This window comes from Lutra lutra, chromosome 9, assembly GCF_902655055.1.
Source record: "Lutra lutra chromosome 9, mLutLut1.2, whole genome shotgun sequence".
Taxonomy (NCBI): domain Eukaryota; kingdom Metazoa; phylum Chordata; class Mammalia; order Carnivora; family Mustelidae; genus Lutra; species Lutra lutra.
Genome location: NC_062286.1, coordinates 20533962 through 20558467, shown reverse-complemented (window position 1 = coordinate 20558467; position 24506 = coordinate 20533962). Strand labels below are relative to the sequence as shown.

The window sequence follows — 24506 nt, the reverse complement described above, 5'->3', positions numbered from 1 at the left end:
ACACACTGACTGCTCTCACCACTCTGGAGGGCTCAACAGGATTCCCCCATTGCCCAGCATCTACAGCTGGACTTCTGGTTTCTCACATAAGCAAAGCCGGTTTCACATTTACGAGTGGTCCCTTCTTACCTTACCCATTAGCATTAGCCAATCTATTTACCTAAGAACCAGTTCATGTCCCCTATTCCCTCAAAAAGCCAACCCAACTACTCCCATCAACTGAACTTGCTCTTAACTATTAATACAGTACTTAAAATCCGAATCACATCTAGTTGATTGTTTTTAAAAGAGTAAGCTCTCCGCCCAATGCAGGGCTTACACTCAGGATCCTGGATCAAGAGCTGCATGTTCTACTGGCCCAGCCTGCCAGGCGTCCCTCGTTGGCTCTTACATAGGCTTAGCTGATGACTGGTTTTGCTTTCTAAACGAGATCGCAGATTTAAGGGCAGAGACCATGTTCTATTTTCCTATACCAGCCTCAGAATGAGAATCATGGGCCTCACCCTAGACACACAAAACAGTAAAAGTTGGGAGAGTGAACGGGGAAGCAGTAAAAGCACTCCAGGGGATTCCTATCGACACTGCAGGATGAGAAAACTTCCACACATTCTCCTTCCCGCAGAGATAATCTTGTCAACAAATATTTATCTCTAGGGGCACCTGGGTGGCTCAGTCATTAAGCGTCTCCCTTCAGCTCAGGTCATGATCCCAGAGTCCAGGACTGAGCCCCACAGCAAGCTCCCTGCTCAGCAGGAGGCCTGCTTCTCCCTCGCTCACTCCCCCTGCCTGTGTTCCCTCTCAAATAAATAAAAGTTTTAAAAAATTTTTTTATCTCTATTGACCAATAATGCCCTAATATGGGATTAAGCTTTTATATAAAACAAAGCTGTTTTATTATAAAACTTTATATACGAAGTTTCTTTATATAAAACAAAGCTGTCGGGGCAAATGGGTGGCTCAGTAGGTTAAGCCTCTGCCTTAGGCTCAGGTCATGATCCAGGGGGGTCCTGGGATCGAGCCCCAAATCGGGCTCCCTGCTCAGGGGGAGTCTGGTTCTCCCTCTGCTCCCCATTCATGCTCTCTTTCACTCTCTCGCAAATAAATAAAATCTTAAAAAAAAAAAAAAGACAAACAAACCTGGAAATACTTTTGTCAGATAAGCGGATGGTCACTGCTAAAACAAGCATTCACCTCCGGGCTGGGAGCCTTCCTTGGTGCCCCAGGGTCATCAGCTGTGTTCAGAGCAACTGGCCTTTGGCACATTCTAGCGTTGTTGGCTAGGGAATGACTGACTGGTGTCTCTTTTGACACCAGGATGACCCTGCTTAGATTTCCATTTTTTATTTAGTTTCTTACCAAAGATAGTTCTTGACACTGCTTTCTGTTTCCCCTAGGCTGAGAAAGTTATTTCCCTTCTATTTCTGCTCCTCTAATATCCAGCTTGCTATTTTGCATTGTCTTCAGAGGTGATCCTCCATCTTCAACTCCATAAATAAATGAAAACCAAGCCACACAGTTGGAAATCAAGTTTTGTTTTTATATGAACAGAAGTAGACCATCTAGAAATATTTCAGTTTATTTAAATTGTTAAGTAGAATATGAAACCGAATTTGTAGCTAGTACCAGAGAATGGACTTAACTGTTTGGTGTTTAATGAGAACAGCTTCTACACAGGATCCCAAGAGACTTACAGAAAAAGGGGCAAAGCCCTAATATTAAGCAAATAAAACTCATGTTTCAAACAGGTTATACAAAAATTGATTTATACTCCATTTCCCTTTTTTTTTGATATTTAGAAAGTGCAGATTTAACAAAAGGTAGCCATATCCTTTCTATGTACAATGCCGATTATAATTATGCAAACCAAACTGTCAGTCTTTTTTTTTTTTACCCAAAAATCCCAGTGTTTAGCTCTCAAACCTTAAGTCACTAAATTGAATAAGGATTAAAGAGGGTTAAAAATAAAAAAGCTATTGCCACATTCCAGACGGAGGAAAGCAACACGTACATTAAAATTAAATCTAACAATAGTAGGTTTAACCTATAACTTTTCAAGAAGCTTAACATCATTTCATTATTATTTTTAGTGGAAAATTAAGGATTATTTGGCAATGCTGCTTTTACTAGTAAACAATGATAAAGTCAAGTGAAGGAAAAACCTAAGAACAACAACCAGTGAGGCATATAAAATTGTTTTCAGGGCACTACCTGAAAAATTCATGGATGTTTACAGCAGATACGTCCCTATGCTGTTGACGTGAGCCAAGAGGGCATTAAAATGCTATCCATGACACACAGAGACTTTTCAATGGAAGCTGCTGTCCTAAACTCAGCCTCTGCTAGAAATGAATCATGCTATTCACAATTATTTCAACAAAGGTATCATCTTAGGATGCTAGCAGCGTAGCAAACTTAACTTACCCTATCCTGATGATAAGCCATGAAGCAAAAGTAGGAAAATGAAGTGAAAAAAGGACAGGGTTAGAGACAGCTGGAGATCTTATCTGTACATGAAAAGCCTTTTGTTGTCCTTTTCCCAAATCCATGGTAATACACATTTTCCAAAGGGATGTGAAGACAGGACTTAAAATTAATAATATTCTAAAGTATTTCTAATCTTAAGGTAAAGACAACTTAACACTGAAAAAGTGTTCTTCAAAGGCCAAATCTCAGTATATTTGGCAAACATGGTAATAAATTTCACTCCTCCTTCCCACCATTTAAAACAAAACCGAAACCCAAACCAACCAAACCTTTACTGGGCTACCAAGCTGCTAGAGGAGTTGCCAGAATGGAGACTACTCAAATTTCGGTTACGAGATTTATTCTAGGAAAGTGAACAGGCTATACACCTAATTAGAAAGACAAACCACAACACCCTCCAAACACTAGTGCATGCAATTAACTCTTCCATTTCATAAACTCAGTGGATAGAAAGGGAACAAAGAGGGAAGGAGAAGAGCATGAAGTAAAAGAGCGAATGGAGGAATCTGGGGCCGAAGTTTTAGGGGAGAGAGAAAATGAGGGGAAGACATTTGATAGTAGTAGGCAGTTAGAATTTATCTTTCAGTTTACTTAGCGAGTTAAGTCAGTACTTTATGTTAAACTTGAAAAACCTACTAGTTTGCCCCTTTCGTTTTTAAATAACTCATACCATTGGGTGTGGGGGGGGGAGAAGCAAAGAAAGCAGCATGCAGGCAGACAGACACAAGGAAAAGTGGCCCAAGAGAAGAACCGGTGGCAGGAATAGTTTTAAATATCAAGGCCACTTAAAATTAAGACTCAGCAAACCAAAGCTATCATTTCTGCATTACCCTTTGTCCTCAAGTAACTACTTTGAAAATTACAGCCAAGCAAACCACGAACATTTTAATGGTTTATGTCTGGATGATATGTATGTCTCCTGCACATGCTTCCACCAAAACAAACAAACTAACAAACAAACAAAAGAAAAACCAAAGAAATTCCTTTCCACATAAGGCACAGGACAAAATTAATCCCATTTACATATTCAAGGCGAAAATGAGTGTTTTCCTGGCTTTTGTTTCTTTTGCTATCACATGTCTATAGATTATAGGGACTCAAGCACATTATCCAGGACAGAAAATTCCACTGTTGTACAAAATAAAATTGTTAATTCTAACTTTTATTCTTATACAATTTGCAGAATAGAGTTGAAATGATTGCTATAGGTTTTAATGTTGATAAGAAGAACTGGACTATAATACAACTGAAATGCAGTGGTGAGCTGAGCAAGTACATTTAAAAATGAAGTCACAGACATGATTTTTCTATACATTTTCTTGTTTGAAGAAAATTATAAAGTCAGCAAGCAGTCACGGATGAAAGAACAAATGAAACAGGGGGACTGGAGAGTTAAGATGAGGAACAAAAATATCTGTTTAGAGTTAAAAATGGACAGAGTGGTTTATTTTGCAGCAAGAGGAGAAAACAGGGTGGTGGACGGCAACTGACGGGAGGACGCTCAGCAACATTTGCTCTTCCAGCCTGTCACGCCGCCTCCACTGCTGATATCTACATTTTCACTGTTGGGCTCTTTTACAGGGGTCTGGAACAAACACACAAGGAAAGCAACCCATGAAAAACACTGCTATGGAGAAATCAAGATTCAGCAGAAATATTCTCATAAAGGTAACAAAAAGTAACTCCAGTCACACAGGTAGGTTCTCTCTCCCATGCAAAGTATAGATCTGGAAGCTTTGTTTTCCATCTACATTTTGCCTGCTGACTCCAAGCTGTGAAATGTCTAGAGGCCTCTAGGCATCCCTTGAATAAAGCTTCCAGTATCTTTTCTGCTCTCCCTTGCACAGAGGTTTGCTGTCTCTTAGCCCTGACCCCCAGGGGTCTAGTATCGAGTACTTAAAAAGCTTTATCAAAAGGCATCTGTATAAAACCAATGTCGGGTCAAGTCTAACCCCAGAGACGTGAAACAGCCCTTTCTGTCTAGTTACTTGCCTTCTGAGACTGAAGTTTGTAATGCTCTGCCACAGATTTAAAAAGGCAAGCTCAATAGTGATATGCCAAAGATAAGTGGAAGAAAAAGGGTAGGTCAGAATGGTAAAAATGGATATAGAAAACAAATCAAAAGGAGAGACACCAAATGTTAACAGCAGAAAACCCTTAGATGGTGGGTTTACGAGTGATTTTATTTTTTTTCTATGAACAATCCTGTATTTCCCCAGTAACCTAAATATTACTTTTAAAATCAAAAGAATATACTATTTTCAATGGATAGCCCATAGGGTATATAGGAAGGGAATTTTTTTTTTTTTTAGAAACCGCTTACATTCAGTGAAGTATACAAATCTTAATTGTGCTTGATGGATTTTGAGTATATAAAGTGAAACTATCAGATCAAAACTTAGAACATAATACCCCCAGAGGCTCCCCTGTGTCCCTTTCCAGCCAGTACTACCCTCCTAAAGGTAAACAGTACTCTCGTTTTGGTCACCAGAGATTAGGTTTTGTTTTTTTTTTTCTGTTCTTGACCTTCAAATACATGGAACCATGTTTTATGTATTCTTTTATGTATTATTCCCTTTACTCAGTATCAATCTATGAAATTTATCCAGGCTGTTAACAGTGGGTCACCAAAAATGAAATTTTAAAAGCTAAGATGTAACTAGGAATGTATTTTCTCAATGAAACAAGATAAGTTAAGGTAAACCAGGGGGAACAACTTAAAATATTTTGGAAAGTCATGTAGCTCAAGGGAAGTCCTACTTAAACTCATATAGAAGTGAAATTTCAACTTGCACTTTGAGCTCACCTACCTACCCGCACTGCCTTATGGGATTCTTTTCCTTATTGCATGTTAAAGCTACAAGTTTTGCATTAAAAAAACTTTGAGGGGCGCCTGGGTGGCTCAGTTGGTTAAGCAACTGCCTTCGGCTCAGGTCATGATCCCAGAGACCTGGGATCGAGTCCTACATCGGGCTCCCAGCTCCATGGGGAGTCTGCTTCTCCCTCTGACCTCCCCTCTCATGCTCTCTGTCTCTCAAATAAATAAATTTAAAAAAAAAAAACAAAAAAAAAAAACCAAAAAACAACTTTGGGTTTTCCTGAGCAACCAACTTTATTCCTACTGCAGATCTTGAGAAAAATGATAGAAGAGAAAGAGCCCTTCAGCATCTATCGCACAGCAAAAGAATATGGTTACACAGGAAACAGTCCTCCTCTGGTAACTTCCAGGTGTGGGTCAGTTAAAAGTACATGGATGTTGGGGGGGAAAAATGGGTACTTATACTCAGGGAGGCCACTATATTCCTTCACTTAACACCTCACTCACTGTCTATCCTTTTACAATTTAACTTAGATCCTTGAAAGAGACTCTCTGAAAAAAGGAATTCTCCCATGTAAAAGTAAAACATTTTAAAGCCAAAGTATTAATCAAGTTTATTTCAATATAAATATAAGCCATTCCTAGCTAAGAATAAGAAAAGGGCCAATAACTAAAAAAGTAAGCAAAGGAATAAAACAAGTTTATAGAAAAGAAAATACAAAAGTGGTTCTTAAAACTATCTTTAAAAATGCTCACCATACTCCCAAAAGAGCTGCAAATTAAATCTACTTTTTTTTTTAACCTGTCAGGTTGGGAAAGATCTGAAAGTCTTAGAATCAATTACGTGGCCAGAGTGTGAGGAAACAGACATTCTCATCCACTGCTAGTAGGAATGTAAATGGGTAAAACCCTCATGCCAGCATGTGGCAAGATGTATCAGAATAAGAATGTACATACATGCACTTTGGCCACTTTTAGGAATCTGTCCTTCATATATTTGCACATAATCCTATGCTTGTAAAATGATTTAAATGTAAGATTATTCACTGCAGTGCAATTTATGAGATCATAAGGCTAAAAATCACCTGCATGTTCCTCACTGAGAAAAACTGTTTAATTATGACACATCTACTTGTAGGAGTAGCATTCAATTATTTAAAAAGTGGAATTTTTTTACTTTACAGAGTATAGCAAGTTGCCTTATCTGTTTTTAAAGAAGTTGATGGGGGGAAAAAGTTGGTGGGAATAAAAATATATATTAATATTTACTCATATATTAAAAATTAAGAGGTTAGTTAATTACACTGGTTACCTGTGGGGGATGAATGAGGAGCTGGGGGAATGTGGTGGGAAACTTCTCTGCACTTGCACTCTCTTTATTTTAAAGGTTTGAACCATGAGAATGAATTACCTATTCAAATAATTAAGTTAAAAATGTTCTGAATTGCTTTCATTCTAAAATTTAATTTTCTTTTACTAAGTCAGGAGAGAAATCATGGCATAGGAAGCTGCTGGTCAGGAAGCATTCCTATATTTCCCATTGTTTGCTGTTTAACTTCTAATTTTACCACATCAAAAAGTATATGTATGTGTATTGAGAAAAAAATGGGACCCCACATTGGGGCATGCCTACACGGGGAAGACACAGACCAGACTGAGATCTTTATCAGTGAATGCATACTTTTTAACCTTTAATACGGTAACAAGGAAGATCTGTCATATTTGCAAGCAGATTTTAAGACTATATAAGCATCTTTTTTTTTAAATGCCAAGATTAGTGAGAAAAATCAAGAGATACAGTGTGGACAGAAAAAAAATCAAAAACAATGGAGAAAACAAAAAAATCCAGAAAGAGAAAGAACACAAGAGACAAGGGGATTTCAACAAGTATTGTAGTAAATTCTGTGGGTACTGGAATAATCTTTCACTGTGACCTACCAAATTCTGAAATACAAAGTATCCCATTAATTAAAAGAGCATTTTTCTATTCCTGTTACTCCCTTCATTTAATTAAAAATATGAACGTTTTTCCTTGTCCATCTAGTACTTACTTTTCTATGCTTCTATTTTTATTTTTCACAGGAATATTTTCAAATATAAAAATGTATATAAAAATATAAAAATTCCTCAAGAAATTCCAAGGGGTTTTACCTTACATACTGTGAAGAATATTTTAAAATTTTTAAGTTTTTTTTCTTTTTTAACTAAAAAGATACGTTAAGTTTTCTAAACAAAACTATATAAATGTCAGAGTCATTGAGTAATTCTATTCTATGTCTCCTTCTCCTTACCTCCATCACCCACTTGGAATACTCACTATTTACATTTGATATAGATCCTTCCAGATCTTTATTTGCTGAACATAACCAAACATGTGTGTGCACATGTTAATACATGTGTGTTTGGTATCATATATAATTAAAAAATAAGATCAGACTACACGTATTAAATCCTAACTTGCTTTTTATTACTCAATATATTATAGATACCAGGATGCTGGCAGATGTGGAAGGGCACAACTTTTGTAGTCACTGTGAATAGCAGTATAAATGATGACTTTTTTTCTGGTTTGAACACACACTTATAGTTAATGGATAACCACATTTCACTATAAAAAATGAAGTTGTTTGATTTCTCTGAAATGTCACTAGATTTATATTTGAGATACCATCTCTATTACAGCGTATATTTTACAGATATATGTATTTTTTAATTTGGGGACTGGTTTTTGAAAAAATACTGTTATTTCAATTATAAAAATAGAAAGGTTGCCAGAAGCAAATAATTTTCTCCTATACAATAACTGCTTCTCCATTAGGAGTTGTGTCAGATTTTTTCTGTTTTTATGTGTATTTAAAGATACCACAGACTGAATGGACAACTCAGGATTTAGAACCAAATCTGGATATTATATCTACTCATTTGAAGAGAACTACGAAAATCAATTCCCAATTTTGCTACAAGCGACTCATATTGGTAGGTATGGGGATTCCCAAGTTAAATTCAGAAAACTAACCCTGAAGTAAAATGAATTTCCTGGGACCATATTTCAGCAATTTTTAAAATATCACAGATTGAAATGGTTGGCTAAATGAAAAATAGGGATGGACTTATTGCATTTATTCACTATATAATATAGACAGGTTCTTTACTGGCATATCTGAGAAATGACTATATAGATAGAAGAAAGTGATTCTGTAGCAGTAACTATTATCTTAAATTTTAAGAAATTATCTATGGAAATACAAAGAATGTATGAGAGAAGTGAGTCCAAAAGTAAACAGAAGAGCCACAAGAGCACAGACCCGACAAAAAGCTGAAAAAAAGGAGAATGAAACTGGGGACCTGACAGTCAGTGTGGGAGCTCAGGACAGTGTTACCACTGACCAGATGTTACAGATTTCTAATGGCTCACTGCTTCCCCAAGTCCCTACTCCACTTTAGGAGGGTTAGATACTGGTGATAAGTAAACATTTAGGAACAATACCACCCAAATCTAATTTTTATATGTTAATCCAGTACTTCAAAAAAGATTTGTGACACTGGGCACCTTGGATCTTACCTTTCGAAGGATATCTTCAGCTAATGTGAGGAAAGCCTTTTCGATGTTTATATTTGCTTTTGCACTAGTCTCAAAAAATCTAATACCATGCTCCCTTGCAATCTAAAATAGAAGCAAAATGTCATCATAAAATTATCAAGCACAGGGTGCCAACTGTTGACTTTAGCATCCTGGAGGAAATGATATTATTCTAAAGGCAGCAGTCCCTACTAGGTTATATAAAGCAAAGTACTTCAATGGGCCACAATTCAAATGGTCAAGTTCTTTCAAAAATAAATAAGCAAACAAAAATAATAATAAAAGAATCCTGTCCTCACTTCAGGAGTTTACATCAAATACTCTAAGTGAGGTGCTTAAAGTCTTAAGTTACAAAATTGGGGATCACTGATTTGTTATTTTTCCTCTTTGTAGTTTAAATACAGCTAAAGATACTACTACCGAAGGCTTGATTCTCCCACACCTGTCAGATAGGCACTGAAAAACTTCACTCACATGATAACTTGTCTCCCGCAGCACTTATAGAACAATGTGCAGAGCTCAGCACACTCATTACCACCACTAACAATCAAATGTCATGCCATCTTCACAAAGAAAGGACAGGGTATTAGTTTCATTCATAGCTTTTACCTGTTCTCCTTTTCCTTTAGGTACAACTCTTTTATCATCCATATCACATTTGTTTCCTAGTAACATTCTTTCCACATCTTCATTGGCATGCTACAATGGAAGGAAGATTTAATTGACATTTTATCACGACTTATAGCTTAATATTCTCTAAAAATGACTTTATTATTCTCAATTTTCAGTGTTATTTTTATAATCTGGAAGTTTTATACCATCACCCTGAAATCACCCCATGCAAAAAGCCTATACAAACTTGCAAATTACTTAGAAAAAGAAACACGATTCCTAAGACATAACACTGTCAAATATTATCTTACCCCAACACGAGGCTGTCTAGTTTCTAGACAGTCTCACCAAAACTGAAGATACGGGCAAAAGACCTGAAATGGCAATCTCTTAGGCATAATCTAAATCCAAGCTGGATCATGATTTCAGATCATGAGTATCACCCTGCAGAAGCCGGAATCAAAAATTCTACAGAGCTCAAAACAAAACAAAATAAAACAAAAACCTCTACAGAGCTCTTAAAATCTTAAGAGGCTATACTGCTAGGGCACAGGAAGATCCCATGCAGAAAAATCAATTAAAAATAAATGTTTGCCCCACTGAAATCCTAACATCATTTGTGCAAATAGAAAAATCCATCCCTAAAATTCATTTATAGCCTTGAGGGACCCTGAACAGCAAAAATGATCTTGAAAAAGAAGTACAAAGTTAGAAGATTCATGCTTATTTCCTGATTTCAAAACTTACTACAAAGCTGCAATAATCAAACCAGTGTGCTACTGGCATAAAGATATATACATGAATACATCGGATACAGAACCAAGAAATTATCCCTCGCATGTATGATCAAATGATTTTCAACAAGAGGGCCAAGTCCATTCAATGGAGGAAAGAACAGTCTTTTCAAAAAATGGGTGCTGGGGGGTGGGTGCCTGGGTGGCTCAGTGGGTTAAGCGGCTGCCTTTGGCTCAGGTCATGATCCCAGGGTCCTGGGATCCAGCCTCGCATCGGGCTCCCAGCGCAGTGGAGAGCCTGCTTCTCCCTCTCCCTTTGCTTACTGCTCTGTCTACTTGCACTCTCTCTATATCAAACTGTCAAATAAATAAGTAAAAATCTTTAAAAAGATAAATAAATAAAAGTTGTGTTGGGCATACCAGATTTTAACATGGGAAAGAATGAAGTTGGACTCTTAACTTACTACCATATACAAAAATGAACTCAAAATGGATCAAAGGCCTACATATAGACTTAAAACTAAAAAAAACTCAGAAAATATAGGAGAAAAATTTTATGACATCGGATTTGGCAACAGTATCTTGGATATGATAATAAAAGTACAGGCAACAAAAGAAAAAAAGGCAAATTATACTTCATCAAAATTAAAAAACTTTTATGTGTCAAAGGTCACTATCAGAGTGAAAAGACAACCAATCCCTGGAATAAGAAAAATACCCGCAAATCATCCATCTTTGGCCCAACACTCCCTTCCCTGAATGTCTCTAAGCCAAGGTAGTTAAGTTCTCTAGAGAACAAAGTATTTTGAGATTTGTCTTAAATTTGAATCGATTACATTCTTTCCACTAGCCCTATCCTTTTCTGAGTATCTTTTACTCACTCATTTCTTCAGATCTCAGCTTAAAAGTCATTCCTCATATCAAAGCCTGTTTGACTATTCTGGGTCCCATGCCTGCACCTCCATATGAATTTTAAGATCAGCCTGTCAATTTCTCCCAGCCACCACCCCCCCATGCCCCAAGCCAGCAGCTGGGATTTTAATAGGATTATACTGAAACTGCAGATCACTTTGGCTAATGCTGCCATTTTAAGAATATAAAAACTTCAATTAATAAACATGGGGTGTCTTTTCAATTACATGGATCTTTAATTTCTTTTGACATTTTGTGGTTATCAATATGTAAGTTTTGAATGTCTCTGGCTAAATTTTTTTTAACTAGTTTTTCTTCTTTTTGATGCTACTGTAAATGGAACTATATATATATATAAAATTTTTTTTAAAGATTTTGTTTATTTGACAGAGAGACAGCAAGAGAGGGAACACAAGCAGGGGGAGTGGGAGAGGGAGAAGCAGGCTTCCCGCTGAGCAAGGAGCCTGATGCAGGGCTCGATCCCAGGATAATGGGATCATGACTTGAGCTGAAGGCAGCTGCTTAATGACCGAGCCGCCCAGGCGCCCCTGGAACTTTTTCTTAATTTCATTTTTTGATTATTTGCTGCTAGTGTATAGAAATACAAGTGATTTCTGTGTATTTATCTTGTATCCTCCAAGTTTACTGAACTTGTTCATCCGTTCTAACAGTTTTATTTTTTCGTGTATGTTCCCTAGGATTTTCTCTCTCTCTCTCTCTTTTTTTAAGATTTTATTTCTTTGACAGGGTGCCTGGGTGGCTTAGTCAGTTTAGCATCTGTCTTCAGCTCAGGTCATGATCCCAGAGTCCTGGGATCAAGCCTGGGATTGGGGTCCCTACTCAGTGGAGAATGTGCTTCTCCTCCTCTCTCTGCATGCTACTCCCCCTACTTGTGCTAATAAATAAAGATCTTAAAAGAAAGATTTTATTGAGGGGTGGGGCAAAGAGCACAAGCAGGGGGTGGGGCAGGGGAAAGTAGGCTCCCTCCAAGCTGGAAGCCGCCCAATGTGGGGCTTGATCCCAGGACCCCATGATCATGACCTAAACCACAGGCAGATGTTTAATCGACCGAACCACCCAGGAACCACTCCTTAGGATTTTCTATATACAAAATCTCACTACTTACAAATATAGTTTTCCCTCCCAATCTGGGTTTCCCCCTTTTCTTTGCCTAAATGCCCTGGCTAGAACTTCCACTACAATTCTGAACAGTAATGGCATACTTCTCATTTTCTTGATCACAGAGACAGGTATGCTGTTAGCTGTAGAATTTTCACAGATGTCCTTTGCTAGGCTAAGGATGTTCTATTTCTAGTTTGCTAAGTGTTTTTACCATGAAAGGGTGTTGGGTTTGTCAAAATTTTTTCTGTGTCTGATGGCAAGATCATATAGTTTCTGTCTTTTATCAAGATGGTGTATTACACAGGGTGCCTGGGCGGCTCAGTTGGTTAAGTGTCTACCTTCAGCTTAGGTCACGATCCCAGCATCCTGGGATGGAGCCCCAAGTCGGGCTTCCTGCTCAGCAGGGAGTCTGCTTCTCCTTCTTCCTCTGCCTGCTTGTGCTTATGTACACACTCTCTGTCAAATTAATAAATAAAATCTTCAATTAAAAACAAACCATGTAGGGCGCCTGGGTGGCTCGGTGGGTTAAAGCCTCTGCCTTCAGCTCAGGTCATGATCCCAGGGTTCTGGGATCGAGCCCCACATCGGGCTCTCTGCTCAGCAGGGAGCCTGCTTCCTCCTCTCTCTCTGCCTGCCTCTCTGCCTACTTGCAATCTCTATCTGTCAAATAAATAAATAAAATCTTTAAAAAAAAAAAAAAACATGTATTACAGGGATGCCTGGGTGGCTCAGTTGGTTAAGTGTCTGCCTTTCACTCTGGTTGTGATCTCCACAGCCTGGGATCCAGCCCCGACTCAAGCTCCCCGCCCAGCAAGGAGTCTGCTTCTTCCTTTCCCCCTGCCCCTCCCCACTTGGGTCATTCTCCCTCTCTCAAATAAATAAATAAAATCTTAAAAAAAAAAAATTAAAAGATGGTGTATTACACTGATTAATTTCTTATATTGAACTACCGTGCATTCCTAGGTAAATTCCTCTTGATCAACAATATATAATCCTTTTAAAATGTTGCTGGATTAATCTGGCTTTTTTTCAGTTTTGTTCAAGCTTTAACTTCTAAAACAAAGTGAAAATTAGGCAACACCAATCTCTTGTATGTCAGAAAAACATATTTTCTTTTTTTTTTTTTTTTAAGATTTTATTTATTTATTTGACAGATCACAAGTAGGCAGAGAGGCAGGCAGAGAAGCGTGGGGGAAGCAGGCTCCCCACTGAGAAAAGAGCCAGATGCGGGGCTTGATCCCAGGACCGAGATCATGACCTGAGCCGAAGGCAGATGCTTAACCCACTGAGCCACCCAGGCACCCCACATATTTTCTTTTTAGTGGCTGAGTTTTATGTATCTTAATTCTCATGTTGGGAAACTAAAGCCACCCACCTATGATGTGCATAAGGCTGTAACAGAAATAAAGAATGAATTTGGCCTTGGTGCCCTGGCACAGTACTCCTAATTTTCCTGAGTGAAAGACTGTCTTTTGTTGTTCATAACAGAGCCCTTTCTACCTAAGTTTATGCTAATGAAGAACTTGGGCAGAGTGGTGGCCTACAGAGTTTCACAATGGAAATCGGTCACTAGAAGAGCCAAACATGTGATTAAAGAATTGGAACTTTCAAGGGGCACCTGGGTAGCTCAGATTGTTAAGGGGTCTGCCTTTGGCTCAAGTCATGATCTCCAGGTCCTGGGATCAAGCCCAACATCAGGCTTCCTGCTCAGCCAGAGGCCTGCTTCTCTTGCTCTCTCTCTCTCTCTCTACCCCACCTCAAATAAAAAATGAAAAAAGATTTGGAACTTTCAGCCACTCCCCTACCTCCCATGAGGTGAAGAGGGCTAGAGATGAAGTTAAATCACCAGAGGCCATGATTTAACTAGCCATACCTATGCAGTAAAACCTGAAATCAAAACTTTGAAACAATGAAGTTAGGGGACCTCTTCCAGGTTGGTAAACATATCAAAATGCCCAGAGGGTGATATGTCTAGAGATGGCATGGAAGCTCTGTGCTCCCCAACCCCCATACCTTCCCTGTACATATCTCTTCCATTTAGCTGATCCTGCATCCTTTATAATAAAATTATAAATGTAAATAAAACACTTTCCTGAGTTCTAGGAGTCATTATAGCCAACTACTGAACCTGAAAGTCCTGGGGGCCCTGGGACCCCCTCAAATTTGTAGCCAAGTCAGAGAGAAATGAAGGTAACTGAGGGGACCCAGGACTTAACATCTGAAGGAAGGGCAGTCCTTAAACTTGGAGAGTCTGACACTAAGGTTGGGCAGTTAGCATCAGAATAGGACTGAATTGCAGGACATCCAGTTCATGTGATAGAATTTGGAAAACTGCTGTTGTTGAAACAACAATGCACAGTCTATCAGTTGCTCCTACAATATGTGCTACTTAGCTGAATCATAAAATAAAGGCTAAGAAAATCCAAAATGGCGCCTTGTTTTAAAAAATCTGTGTATTATTAACTGATTATTAAATATTAACAGGCTTCTCTTTCAAGATTTATTGCAGTGATGGAAAAGTCAGTAATAAGTTGTCAAGACTGCTACCACTGAGATATCATTATCTTGCATCTAATACTTGGTCTTCTAGCCAAAAGTACTTTAAGGAGTTAGTCTTAAGGAAATCAAAGCCCAGAAGGCTGCAATAAGACATGAAAAATAATTTCAACAAGAAGCCACCTACACTGCAGAACAGAAAAAGACCGGCTTTGACACATATTTTACCTTATAAAAACGGACATCTTCTCAGGCAATGATACGGCACTATTTTCGTTAGGTTTTTACCACATTACTACTCTGTATCTTTCAAAATGTCTAGAAGTGATGTAACGTATCTGTTGTTTTAAATTACTACTGAAAAATTTAGTAACTTATTCATTCAATAAAAATTCATTGAGAAAGAATTCGATTAGAGAGAGGTGTGTAAAACCACTGGTAGCTTCTACATGGGGCCATCTTTAAAAGATGGATGTATAAAGTTTTTGGGTAAGTTAGTAATTGCCTTGGATGGGGATCTAGATAGACTTACCCAAATATTTAAGAGAAAGGCAGATTAACATTAACCTTTAAGAAGTAGAAATAACATTGTAAAAATGATAGTACATTATATCCTAAACATAATTTAGAATTATTAACTCAAAAATGTGTCTTTATAAAGAGTTTATACAATTTCTAGTCTTACCTCATCTATGTTTCTAAGCCATTTGCTGATGTTTTCAAAACTTTTACCATTGGTGATGTCATATACTAGCATGATACCCATTGCTCCTCTGTAGTAGGAGGTTGTGATGGTATGAAATCGTTCCTGGCCTGCCGTATCCCTGAAATAAACAGCAATAATTTATATTGAGCATTTTGATGTTATGACATTCTAGATAAAGGAAGGGCAAAACAGTCGAATGGTTTGGTAAGATTAACATTAAATCCACTATACGCTACAAAGCAAAACAGTACCATCACCCATTTAGTTCTTAAATGGTAAATAATTATGGTTTATTCGTAAGAATATATATATGTGTGTAACTTTTTTTAGTCAAAGGAAATTCATGACTACCTATAGTGGGTGAAAATCTGGAAGGGAAAACCACAGAAAAATGACACAGAAAAGTCTTGGAAGTTATTTTAGAATGAACACCAGCAAGTGTGATAAAAACTCTTAAAATTCATTTTATTCAGTGATCTAGTTCCATAACAGAACACAAAAGCCTGCGGAATGTTTAGAACATTAAAGGATTAAGTACAGCTACATTTACCTTTAGATCACTTACAAAATGTTGTAAAGATAACCTCATTTTTAGGTAACAAGATGGAAATATATAAATAGTATTTTTTAATTCCTTCATGCCAAAGATCTAAGATATAGATTTTGCTCCTGTAATTTCCCCCTTGTTTGCATCACTAATTTCTTCCTTTTATGAATCATTCTCATCAGGATACATACATGTTTTAGTATCCCCTATTCTAAAAGAGCAAAATTAAAACAAAACAAAACAAAAAAAAAACCATTCTCAACACTATACCCCTCCAACTAACAAACCATTTCTCTGTTCCCCTCCCCAGCAAAATTTCTTTTTTAAAAACTTTATCTTAAAATAATTATAGCCTCACAGGAAGCTACAAAAATAGTACAAAGTCTTTCTATCCTTCACCCAGTTCTCCCCAATGGTAACATCTTACACCATCTTACAAAAGCAAAACCAGGAAATTTACATTGGTAAATCGAAGACCTTACTTAAAGTCTACTTTTTTTTTTAAACGTACATTCATATGTGTGTGTGTGTGCACACGCACACATGTATGTAGTTCTCTGCAATCTTATCAGATGTACAGGCCTGTGTAATCACCACCACAAACACGATAGAAAACTTCATCTCCTTTAGTCCCTATACCCTGGCCAATAATCTGTTCTCCACATCTATGATTTTGTCATTTTCAGAATGCTATATAATGGAATCATGTTATATACAACCTTTTGAAATGGTCATCTTTCACTTTTTTCACCATGATTTCCTGAGATCCATCCAAGTTGTTGAACCTAATACTAGTCTGGTCCATTTTATTGCTGAATAGTATTCCATTGTATGGACATACCACAATCTGTTTATTCACTCACCTGTGGAAGGAGACTGGATTGTTTCCAGTTTTTGGCCATCACAAATAAAGTTGCTATGAATATTTATGTACAAGTTCCTGTGTGTACATAAGTTTTCATTTCTTCTGGATGAATATCCAGGAATCTTACTGCGACCCATATGGTATGTTTATATTTATAAGAAACAAGGAAACTTTTCTAGAGCTGCTGTTCCACTTTACATTCCAACTAGCAATGTAACAGATTTGTTTTCTCTGCATTCATTAGCATTTGGTATTGTCACTATTTTTTATTTTAATCTAATAAATAAGGCATGTAGTGATACTTCATCATCATTTAAATTTGTATTTCTCTAAGGCTAATGATGATGAACATTTTTTCATATAATTATCTGCCATTCATATATCCTCTCTGGTGAAATGGCAGCTCTTGTCTTCTGTCCATTTTCTAACTGGATTGTTTGCCATCTTTTTTTTTTTTTTTTTTTTTAAACACTGTATGTTGAGAATTTTGTACCTAGTTTTTTAATTCTCTTGACAGGGTCTTCTGTAGAGTAAGAGTTTTAAATACTGAAATCCAATTTACTGATTTTTTTCAAGAATCTTTTATGGATTACAGTTCTAGTGTTGTATCTAAGAACTCTTCACCTAGTCTGAGGTCCTATTTTCTATATTTTCTTCTGACAGTCTATGATTTTACATTTTATATTTAAACTGATGATACAGGCACCTGGGTGGCTCAGTTGGTCAACCATCTGCCTTTGGCTCAGGTCATGATCCCAGGGTTCTGGGATCAAGCCCCACACCAGGCTCCTTGCTCAGCTAGAAGCCTGCTTCTCCCTCTCCCTCTGCCTGCCACTCCCCCAGCTTGTGCTTTCTCTCTGTCAAATAAATAAATAAAATCTTTAAAAAATAAGGGATGAATGAATGAACGAATAAACAAACGAACTGATGATATATTTTGAGTTAATTTTTGTACAGGGTGTGAATTTTAAGGAGAGGTTCCTGTTTTTACTTATGGAAGTCCAACTACTCTAGTACCATTTGTTGAAAATGTTGAGGAAATACCCTTTCTTCGTTGAGTTGCTTTTCCACCTTTGACAAAAATTAATCAACCATAACCCAATCTAATTCTGGGTTTTTCTTTCTGTTCCAATGATCTATGTGTCTATGTCTCCCCCAAAACCATACTGTGTTGATTACTATAGCTAAATAAAGTCTTAAAACCAGAGAGATTCCTCCCACTTATTTTTGTCAGGTTTTTTTTTTTTTTAAGCTATGTAGCCTTTGCATATAAGTTGTTATTACTGTTTTTTTTTTTCAAAGATTTTATTTATTTATTTGACAGAGAGAGATCACAAGTAGATGGAGAGGCAGGCAGAGAGAGAGAGAGAGGGAAGCAGGCTTCTTGCTGAGCAGAGAGCCCGATGTGGGACTCGATCCCAGGACCCTGAGATCATGACCCGAGCCGAAGGCAGCGGCTTAACCCACTGAGCCACCCAGGCACCCCATTATTACTGTTTTTATGTAGGCTCCATGCCCGCTGTGGAGCCCAATGTGGCGCTTGAACTCCTCAGATCAAGACCCGAGCTGAGATCAAGAGTCAGATGTCTAACCAGCTGAGCTACTCATGCAACCCTCCATATAAAGTTTAAAACCAGCTTGTCTGTATCTACAATAAAATCTCCCCAGCAAACTTCTTTAAAGAGTTCTCTAATTTCTGTCTTCCCAAATTCATTTCTCAACCAATTCTAATCTGACTACTGCTACTACTATTCTACCAAGACTGCTCTTCTTCAAAGGGTCTACCTAACTCCAGGATTTAGTTCCTTTTTATATATTTTAATCATTCATCAGGATGACATAAAATTGACCACTTTCTCTTCTTGAAACATTTTATTCTCATGGATTTTCTGAAACCTCATGTTTCTGCTCTTAGTTCTATGGCAATGACTGGTCATTTTCAGTAACTTTGGCTGGCATTCTAACATTCAGATATATAGGAGATGACATTCTCTACACAGTAGCCAGAGTGGTGTTCTTTAAATATGTGTCTGATCATAACATCTTCTGCCTAAACCTTCCAATAGCTTCAATGGGGAAAGAGTAGGTTTTTTTCTAACAAATAGTGCTAAAACAACTGGTTATCTCCATGCAAATGATGAAGCTGGACCCCTACCCTCATACCATAGAAATAAATAAAAATTAATTCAAAACAGATCTAAGGCTGGAATATAAGAGTCAAAACTATGAAACTCTTAGAAGAAAATATAAGAAGGATGCTCAACATCATTAGTCATTAGGGAACTGTAAGTCAAAATCACTTCATACACCGTAGGATGTAGAGAAATTGGAACCTTCACACACAGTTGGTATAAATGTAAACTGATGCTGCCACTGTGGAAATAGTCTGGCAGTTCCTCAAAATGTTAAACATACAGCTACCATATGATCCTGCAATTCTACTTCTTGGTGTATAACCAAGAGAAATTAAAACATATGCCCAGTACAGAGATTCATACATGAATGCTCATAACAACATTATTCACAATAGCCAAAAAGTAGAAACCACCTAAATGCCCATCAACTGATGGATGGATAAATAAAATGTGGTATAGTCACAGAGAATAATAGAATAATAGAATAATAATAGAATATTATTCAGCAATAAAACAGAATCAAGTGCTGATATCTGCAACAACCTGGGTGAGCCCTGATAACATTAAGTGAGAGAAATCAGACACAAAAGATCAAATAATGTATGATTCCATTTATATGAAATGTCCAGAATAGGAAAATCTACATAGGCACAAAGTATATTAGCGGCTGCCATGGCTAAGGTGTTTGGTCAGGACGGAGAGGGGCTGCTAGAGTACGGTCTCAAAAAAAAAAGAGTATGCAGTTTCTTTTTGGGAATATAAACATGTTCAAAAATTATGATGATGGTAAATATATATACCCTGTAAATACACTAAAAAACTAGCTTTATACTTTAAATGGCTGAATTACAGTATATGAATTAGATCTCACCACAAAACAGAGATTACTAGGCTTAAAAAAAAAACAAGAAACAAAATTTCCAATTCATTATAACCAGAACCAATTCCAAAATCCTTACCTTGAAGTTTACAAATGTTACAGGACTTGTTCTCCAGCCCCCCAAACTTTGAGGCATTCCTTTCCCTAACAACTAGAGTCACTTTTTTTTTTTTTTTAATGTCCCCAAATTTGCAAATTTGTTTTCACTTGACAGCCTCTGCACTAGCTGTTGCCACAGCCTGCCTGTACATGACTGGCTCCTCATGTTCACGTTTTAACCATCACCTTAACAATGAAGACTTCTCTGACCACCCAATTTAAATAGTCATCCAGTCTCTCTCCGTTCCATATCCCTACTTAACTTCTCTGTATAATACTTACTATAGATTTATTTACTGTTTATCTCCCATGTCCTCCAAAATTAAAGTTCCATCAGAGATCTGTCTTGTTTATATCAGAACCCATTTTATCTACAAGTCTAATAAGCATTCAAATGCTAATAAGTCAGTATTTCAGAATATTACCTTGCAGATTCTATATTATTTTATATAGCAAGGAGCCTCAATTCAGTTAAATGACCCTTAAAAACACATTTTAAAAACAATGCTTCTGGGACACCTGGGTAGGCTCAGTTGGTTAAGCCGCGCTGCCTTTGGCTCAGGTCATGATCCCAGGGTCCTAGGATGGAGTCCTGCATCGGGCTCCTTGCTCAGCAGGGAGCCTGCTTCTCTCTCAGCCTCTGCCTGCCACTCTGCCTGCTTGTGCATGCTTGCTCGCTCTCTAAGAAATAAATAAATAAAATCTTAAAAAAAAAAAAAAAAGGCTTCTATGCCTAAATATATATGTAGCCAGAAATAACAGAACTACCAATACATCAATATTCCCTACATTCAATCCTGCTGTACAATCACCATGTTCATATATCTGCCCTCTATCCATCTGTCCATCAATTCAAATACTGTGCTAGGCATTATACAAGAAAAAATACAGAACATGGGTTTGGAGTCAGATCCAAGTTTATCCTCAGATTCCAATCCTTCCGGGTGGGTGACCTTAAAGGTATGTAACCTCTCTGAATCTTCTTCATTCACAGCTAGAAGAAATAACTAAAGTAAAATTCCATAATTTATTTGCGTGTGTTATAAATAAGCTCAAAGCAATCTGTAGTATAAAAATGCAAAGATGCAATAATGTCATTTTGAGATTCAAAATTTGTGTTTTCAAGATGTCCTAAGTCAAAACCATCTCTGCAGATACTCTTTCAAGTTAGTAGTACCTGCTGGTGTTTAAGCTGTACTCAAAGCTGTTTCACAAGGAAATCCCTGGCTTTGCCTGAAGCCTATATCCAAATAAATGTAAAATAAAATGATTTTTTTATTTAGCCAAGTTAAAAGATGATCTGGTTGGATTTTTCAACTTTTGTAAGAGAACTTCAGCCTTGTCACTTGCCCGTCTCATCTCAAAGTACACGGATCTGCCCTTTACAATAATGTAGAATCCTATTTATTCATTCTGTAAGAATTTATTGAACCAATAGTACATGCTAGACACTATTCTAGGCACCAGAGAGAAAGCTGTAAACAGAAAAAAAAAAAAAAACCCAAAACAAAAAACCTCCTGCCTTAACGAAGTTTTATATCCTACTAGGGATAAGACAACAACAAAAAAAATTATAATTTCTAGAACTATGAATCTTCAGAGGGTGAAAAGAACCAAGAACACAAAAAGTAAAGAGACTAGGGGCTGATGTAGGGGACTGTGCAAACAAGTAAAATTTTAAACAGAGTGGTGAGGGAAGGCCTCAGTGAGAAGGTGAAGGCAATAAGGAAGTACTTGGGAGTAACAACAATGTTCCAAGAAGAGGGAAGAACTAATGTAAAGGTCCTGACCCATGGTTGAGGAATAATAAGGAGGTCAACAGGACTTCAGCTTTCCTTCTGAGTAAGATGAGAAATCTACTAAAGGGTTTTACAAAAAGAAGTAACTTAACCTGGGCTTAAAAAGAATCATTCTATTGACTGTGTTGAAAATGGGTGTGGAGAAGAAGAGTTAGGAGGTAATACAATACCAAAAAACTGCCACCAGAACTGTCATTTTTTTCTTTTCTTTTTTTTTTTTTTTTAAAGATTTTCTTATTTATTTATTTGACAGAGAGATCACAAGTAGGCAGAGAGGCAGGTGGGGGGCTGGGGAGAAGCAGGCTCCCTGCTGAGCAGAGAGCCTGATGCAGGGCTCCATCCCAGGACCCTGAGACCATGACCTGAGCTGAAGGCAGAGGCTTAACCCACTGAGCCACCCAGGAGCCCCCAGAACTGTCATTTAGGAAAAACCATCTATGGGACCCTTGCCTGGCTCAGTGGTTAAGCATCTGCCTTCCGCTCAGGTCACGATCCCACGGTCCTGGGATCAAGCCCTATTTCGGGCTCCCTGCTCAGCAGGAAGCCTGCTTCTCCTCTCCCACTCTTCCTGCTTGTGTTTCCTCTCTCGAAGTCTTTCTCTCTGTCAAATAAAGAAATAAAATCTTTAAGAAAAAGAAAAGAAAAGAAAAGAAAAGAAAAGAAAAACTATCTAAGAGACATGCTATCAGTTCTTCCAGGTTGTATCCTTAAGATAAGTTAGATCACTAAAGGCTACACACACATATTTCTATCTGTATACTTATTTACATTCTTAGACCAGAATTTTTATCATCATTAACTTTAATAAGTTAATTTATTGAAAATCACAAGAAGAGGGGCACCTGGGTGGCTCAGTCATTAAGCCTCTGCCTTCGGCTCAGGTCATGATTCCAGGGTCCTGGGATCAAGCCCCACATCTGGCTCCCTGCTCAGCGGGAAGCCTGATTCTTCCTCTCCTGCTCCCCCTACTTGTATTCCCTCTCTCACACAAATAATTTTTTTTTTTAATCAAAAGAATGAGCCTTATGAATATCTATTCTATATTTGTTATGATATATTTTCTCCCCCATTCTTTACATTATTTCTGAAAAGAATAATGTAATCTATTTAGGTAGACCTCCTTCTTGGTTCTTTTTGTACCTTGACCCCCAAAGAAATTTCTAGGTAAGTTTTACAAATTAAGCATAGCACATAAGTTGTCCTTCAGAGATATTATATTTATATCCTCCATTCTCAATTCCAAATTCTTGTTTTATCTTTTATTAGTCTTTATTTAGTCACAAGATACTTGTAAGCACGTGTAATTTATGAATTCATGAAAGAACAACAAAAATTTTGCCTCATCACAGTAGAAATACTTTAGTTCTTTTCTGAATTGGTAAAAAGTATAAATCAACTAATAATTCTATACCCTTAGAGAGGGGTTAAAGTTTCCTAGCTAAAATCCAGGATGGAAATGTATTTACTCAAGACAGAAATGCCTACTGGTTATAGTGTAGGAGGCACACAAAACTTCTACTTCATTTTTTGTCATTTTCAATAACAATTTAAAGAGATCTTCCACAGCACTTCACTATGTGCAACCACCCCCAACACTGTCTAGCTATGATATGTTTTCTTCGGGGCGCCTGGGTGGCTTAGACGGTTAAGCCTCTGCATTTGGTTCAGGTCATGATCCCAGGGTTCTGGGATCGAGTACAGCATCCTGCTTTGTGGAGAGCCTGCTTCTCCCTCTCCCTGCCGCTCCCCCTGCTTGTGCTTTCTCTCTGTCAAACAAGTAAAAATCTTAAAAAGAATTTTTTTTAATAAAAAGATATGCTTCCTTTCTCCCCATTCATTCACATTACAAAATTAGCAAATTACATCCCCATTTCAGTGTCAAATCTATGACTAAATTCTCTATCAACAAACAGTAACACTGCAGAAGAAACTACTCAGTTAAAACCAAATCAACAGCACTTAGGTTTTATAATACTGGTTAGATATGAAATGTCAATATAAAAGATACTGAAAGATTAATGGCAATGGCCCCTCTGAAAGGAAGGTAATCACTACTCAGATTCAGAGTTAAGTTCCTGTTTTGATCCATGACGTTCTACTCCATCTGTTCTTTTGGTCTCCTCCATCTTCCAAAATCTCTTACACCCAACTACCTTCCTTCTTTTTATATGCTTTCCCTGCTAAGTTTTTAAAAGGCTTTCTACATCCTATTTTCATTTACACATGTCATACATTTACACCTTCCAACAGGACTGTCTCCACCCTACAAGGTGACCTGGCTCCCTCCACTCCTTGATCTCAAATTACCCTTTTCCTGAGTCCTGCGTAGATACTTGTATCAGCCCCTACCAATTGTTAAGACCATCAACCATTTATTTGGAACCAGAAACAGAAGTTGTTGCTCAATATCTCTAAGCTAATTGATGATCCTTTGCCCAGGGCTAAAAATAGCCACAGCTGCTTATTCACTGCCCAAATTATTTTTAGGTTTGCATGCACACATACACCCAAGATTAATGACAAAGGGTTAACCCCAATGAGCAAAACCAGGTATTAAGTATCTGAAGAGCAATTAAACACTGTACGTACTCACAATATATTTCTATGTACCATAATACTGGTTTTAAGCCGGTAATAAAGCCGGTATAAATCACTCAACTCCGGGGCGCCTGGGTGGCTCAGTGGGTTAAGCTGCTGCCTTCGGCTCAGGTCATGAT

The 24506-nt window shown here is 37.5% G+C and overlaps 1 protein-coding gene across 1 annotated transcript in view; it reads right to left on the bottom strand.

Annotated features, from left to right (window-relative positions):
- Positions 1-1516: 1516 nt before the first annotated feature.
- Positions 1517-24506, bottom strand: part of RAB10 (RAB10, member RAS oncogene family) — a 90071-nt gene continuing 67081 nt past the window's right edge. The window contains exons 3-6 of the mRNA XM_047744876.1: positions 15444-15582; positions 9492-9581; positions 8865-8966; positions 1517-4069 (exon numbers count right to left, since the gene is read on the bottom strand). Coding sequence (XP_047600832.1) covers positions 3986-4069; positions 8865-8966; positions 9492-9581; positions 15444-15582 — 415 coding nt within the window. The 3' untranslated portion in view covers positions 1517-3985. The remainder of the gene's footprint in view (positions 4070-8864; positions 8967-9491; positions 9582-15443; positions 15583-24506) is intronic.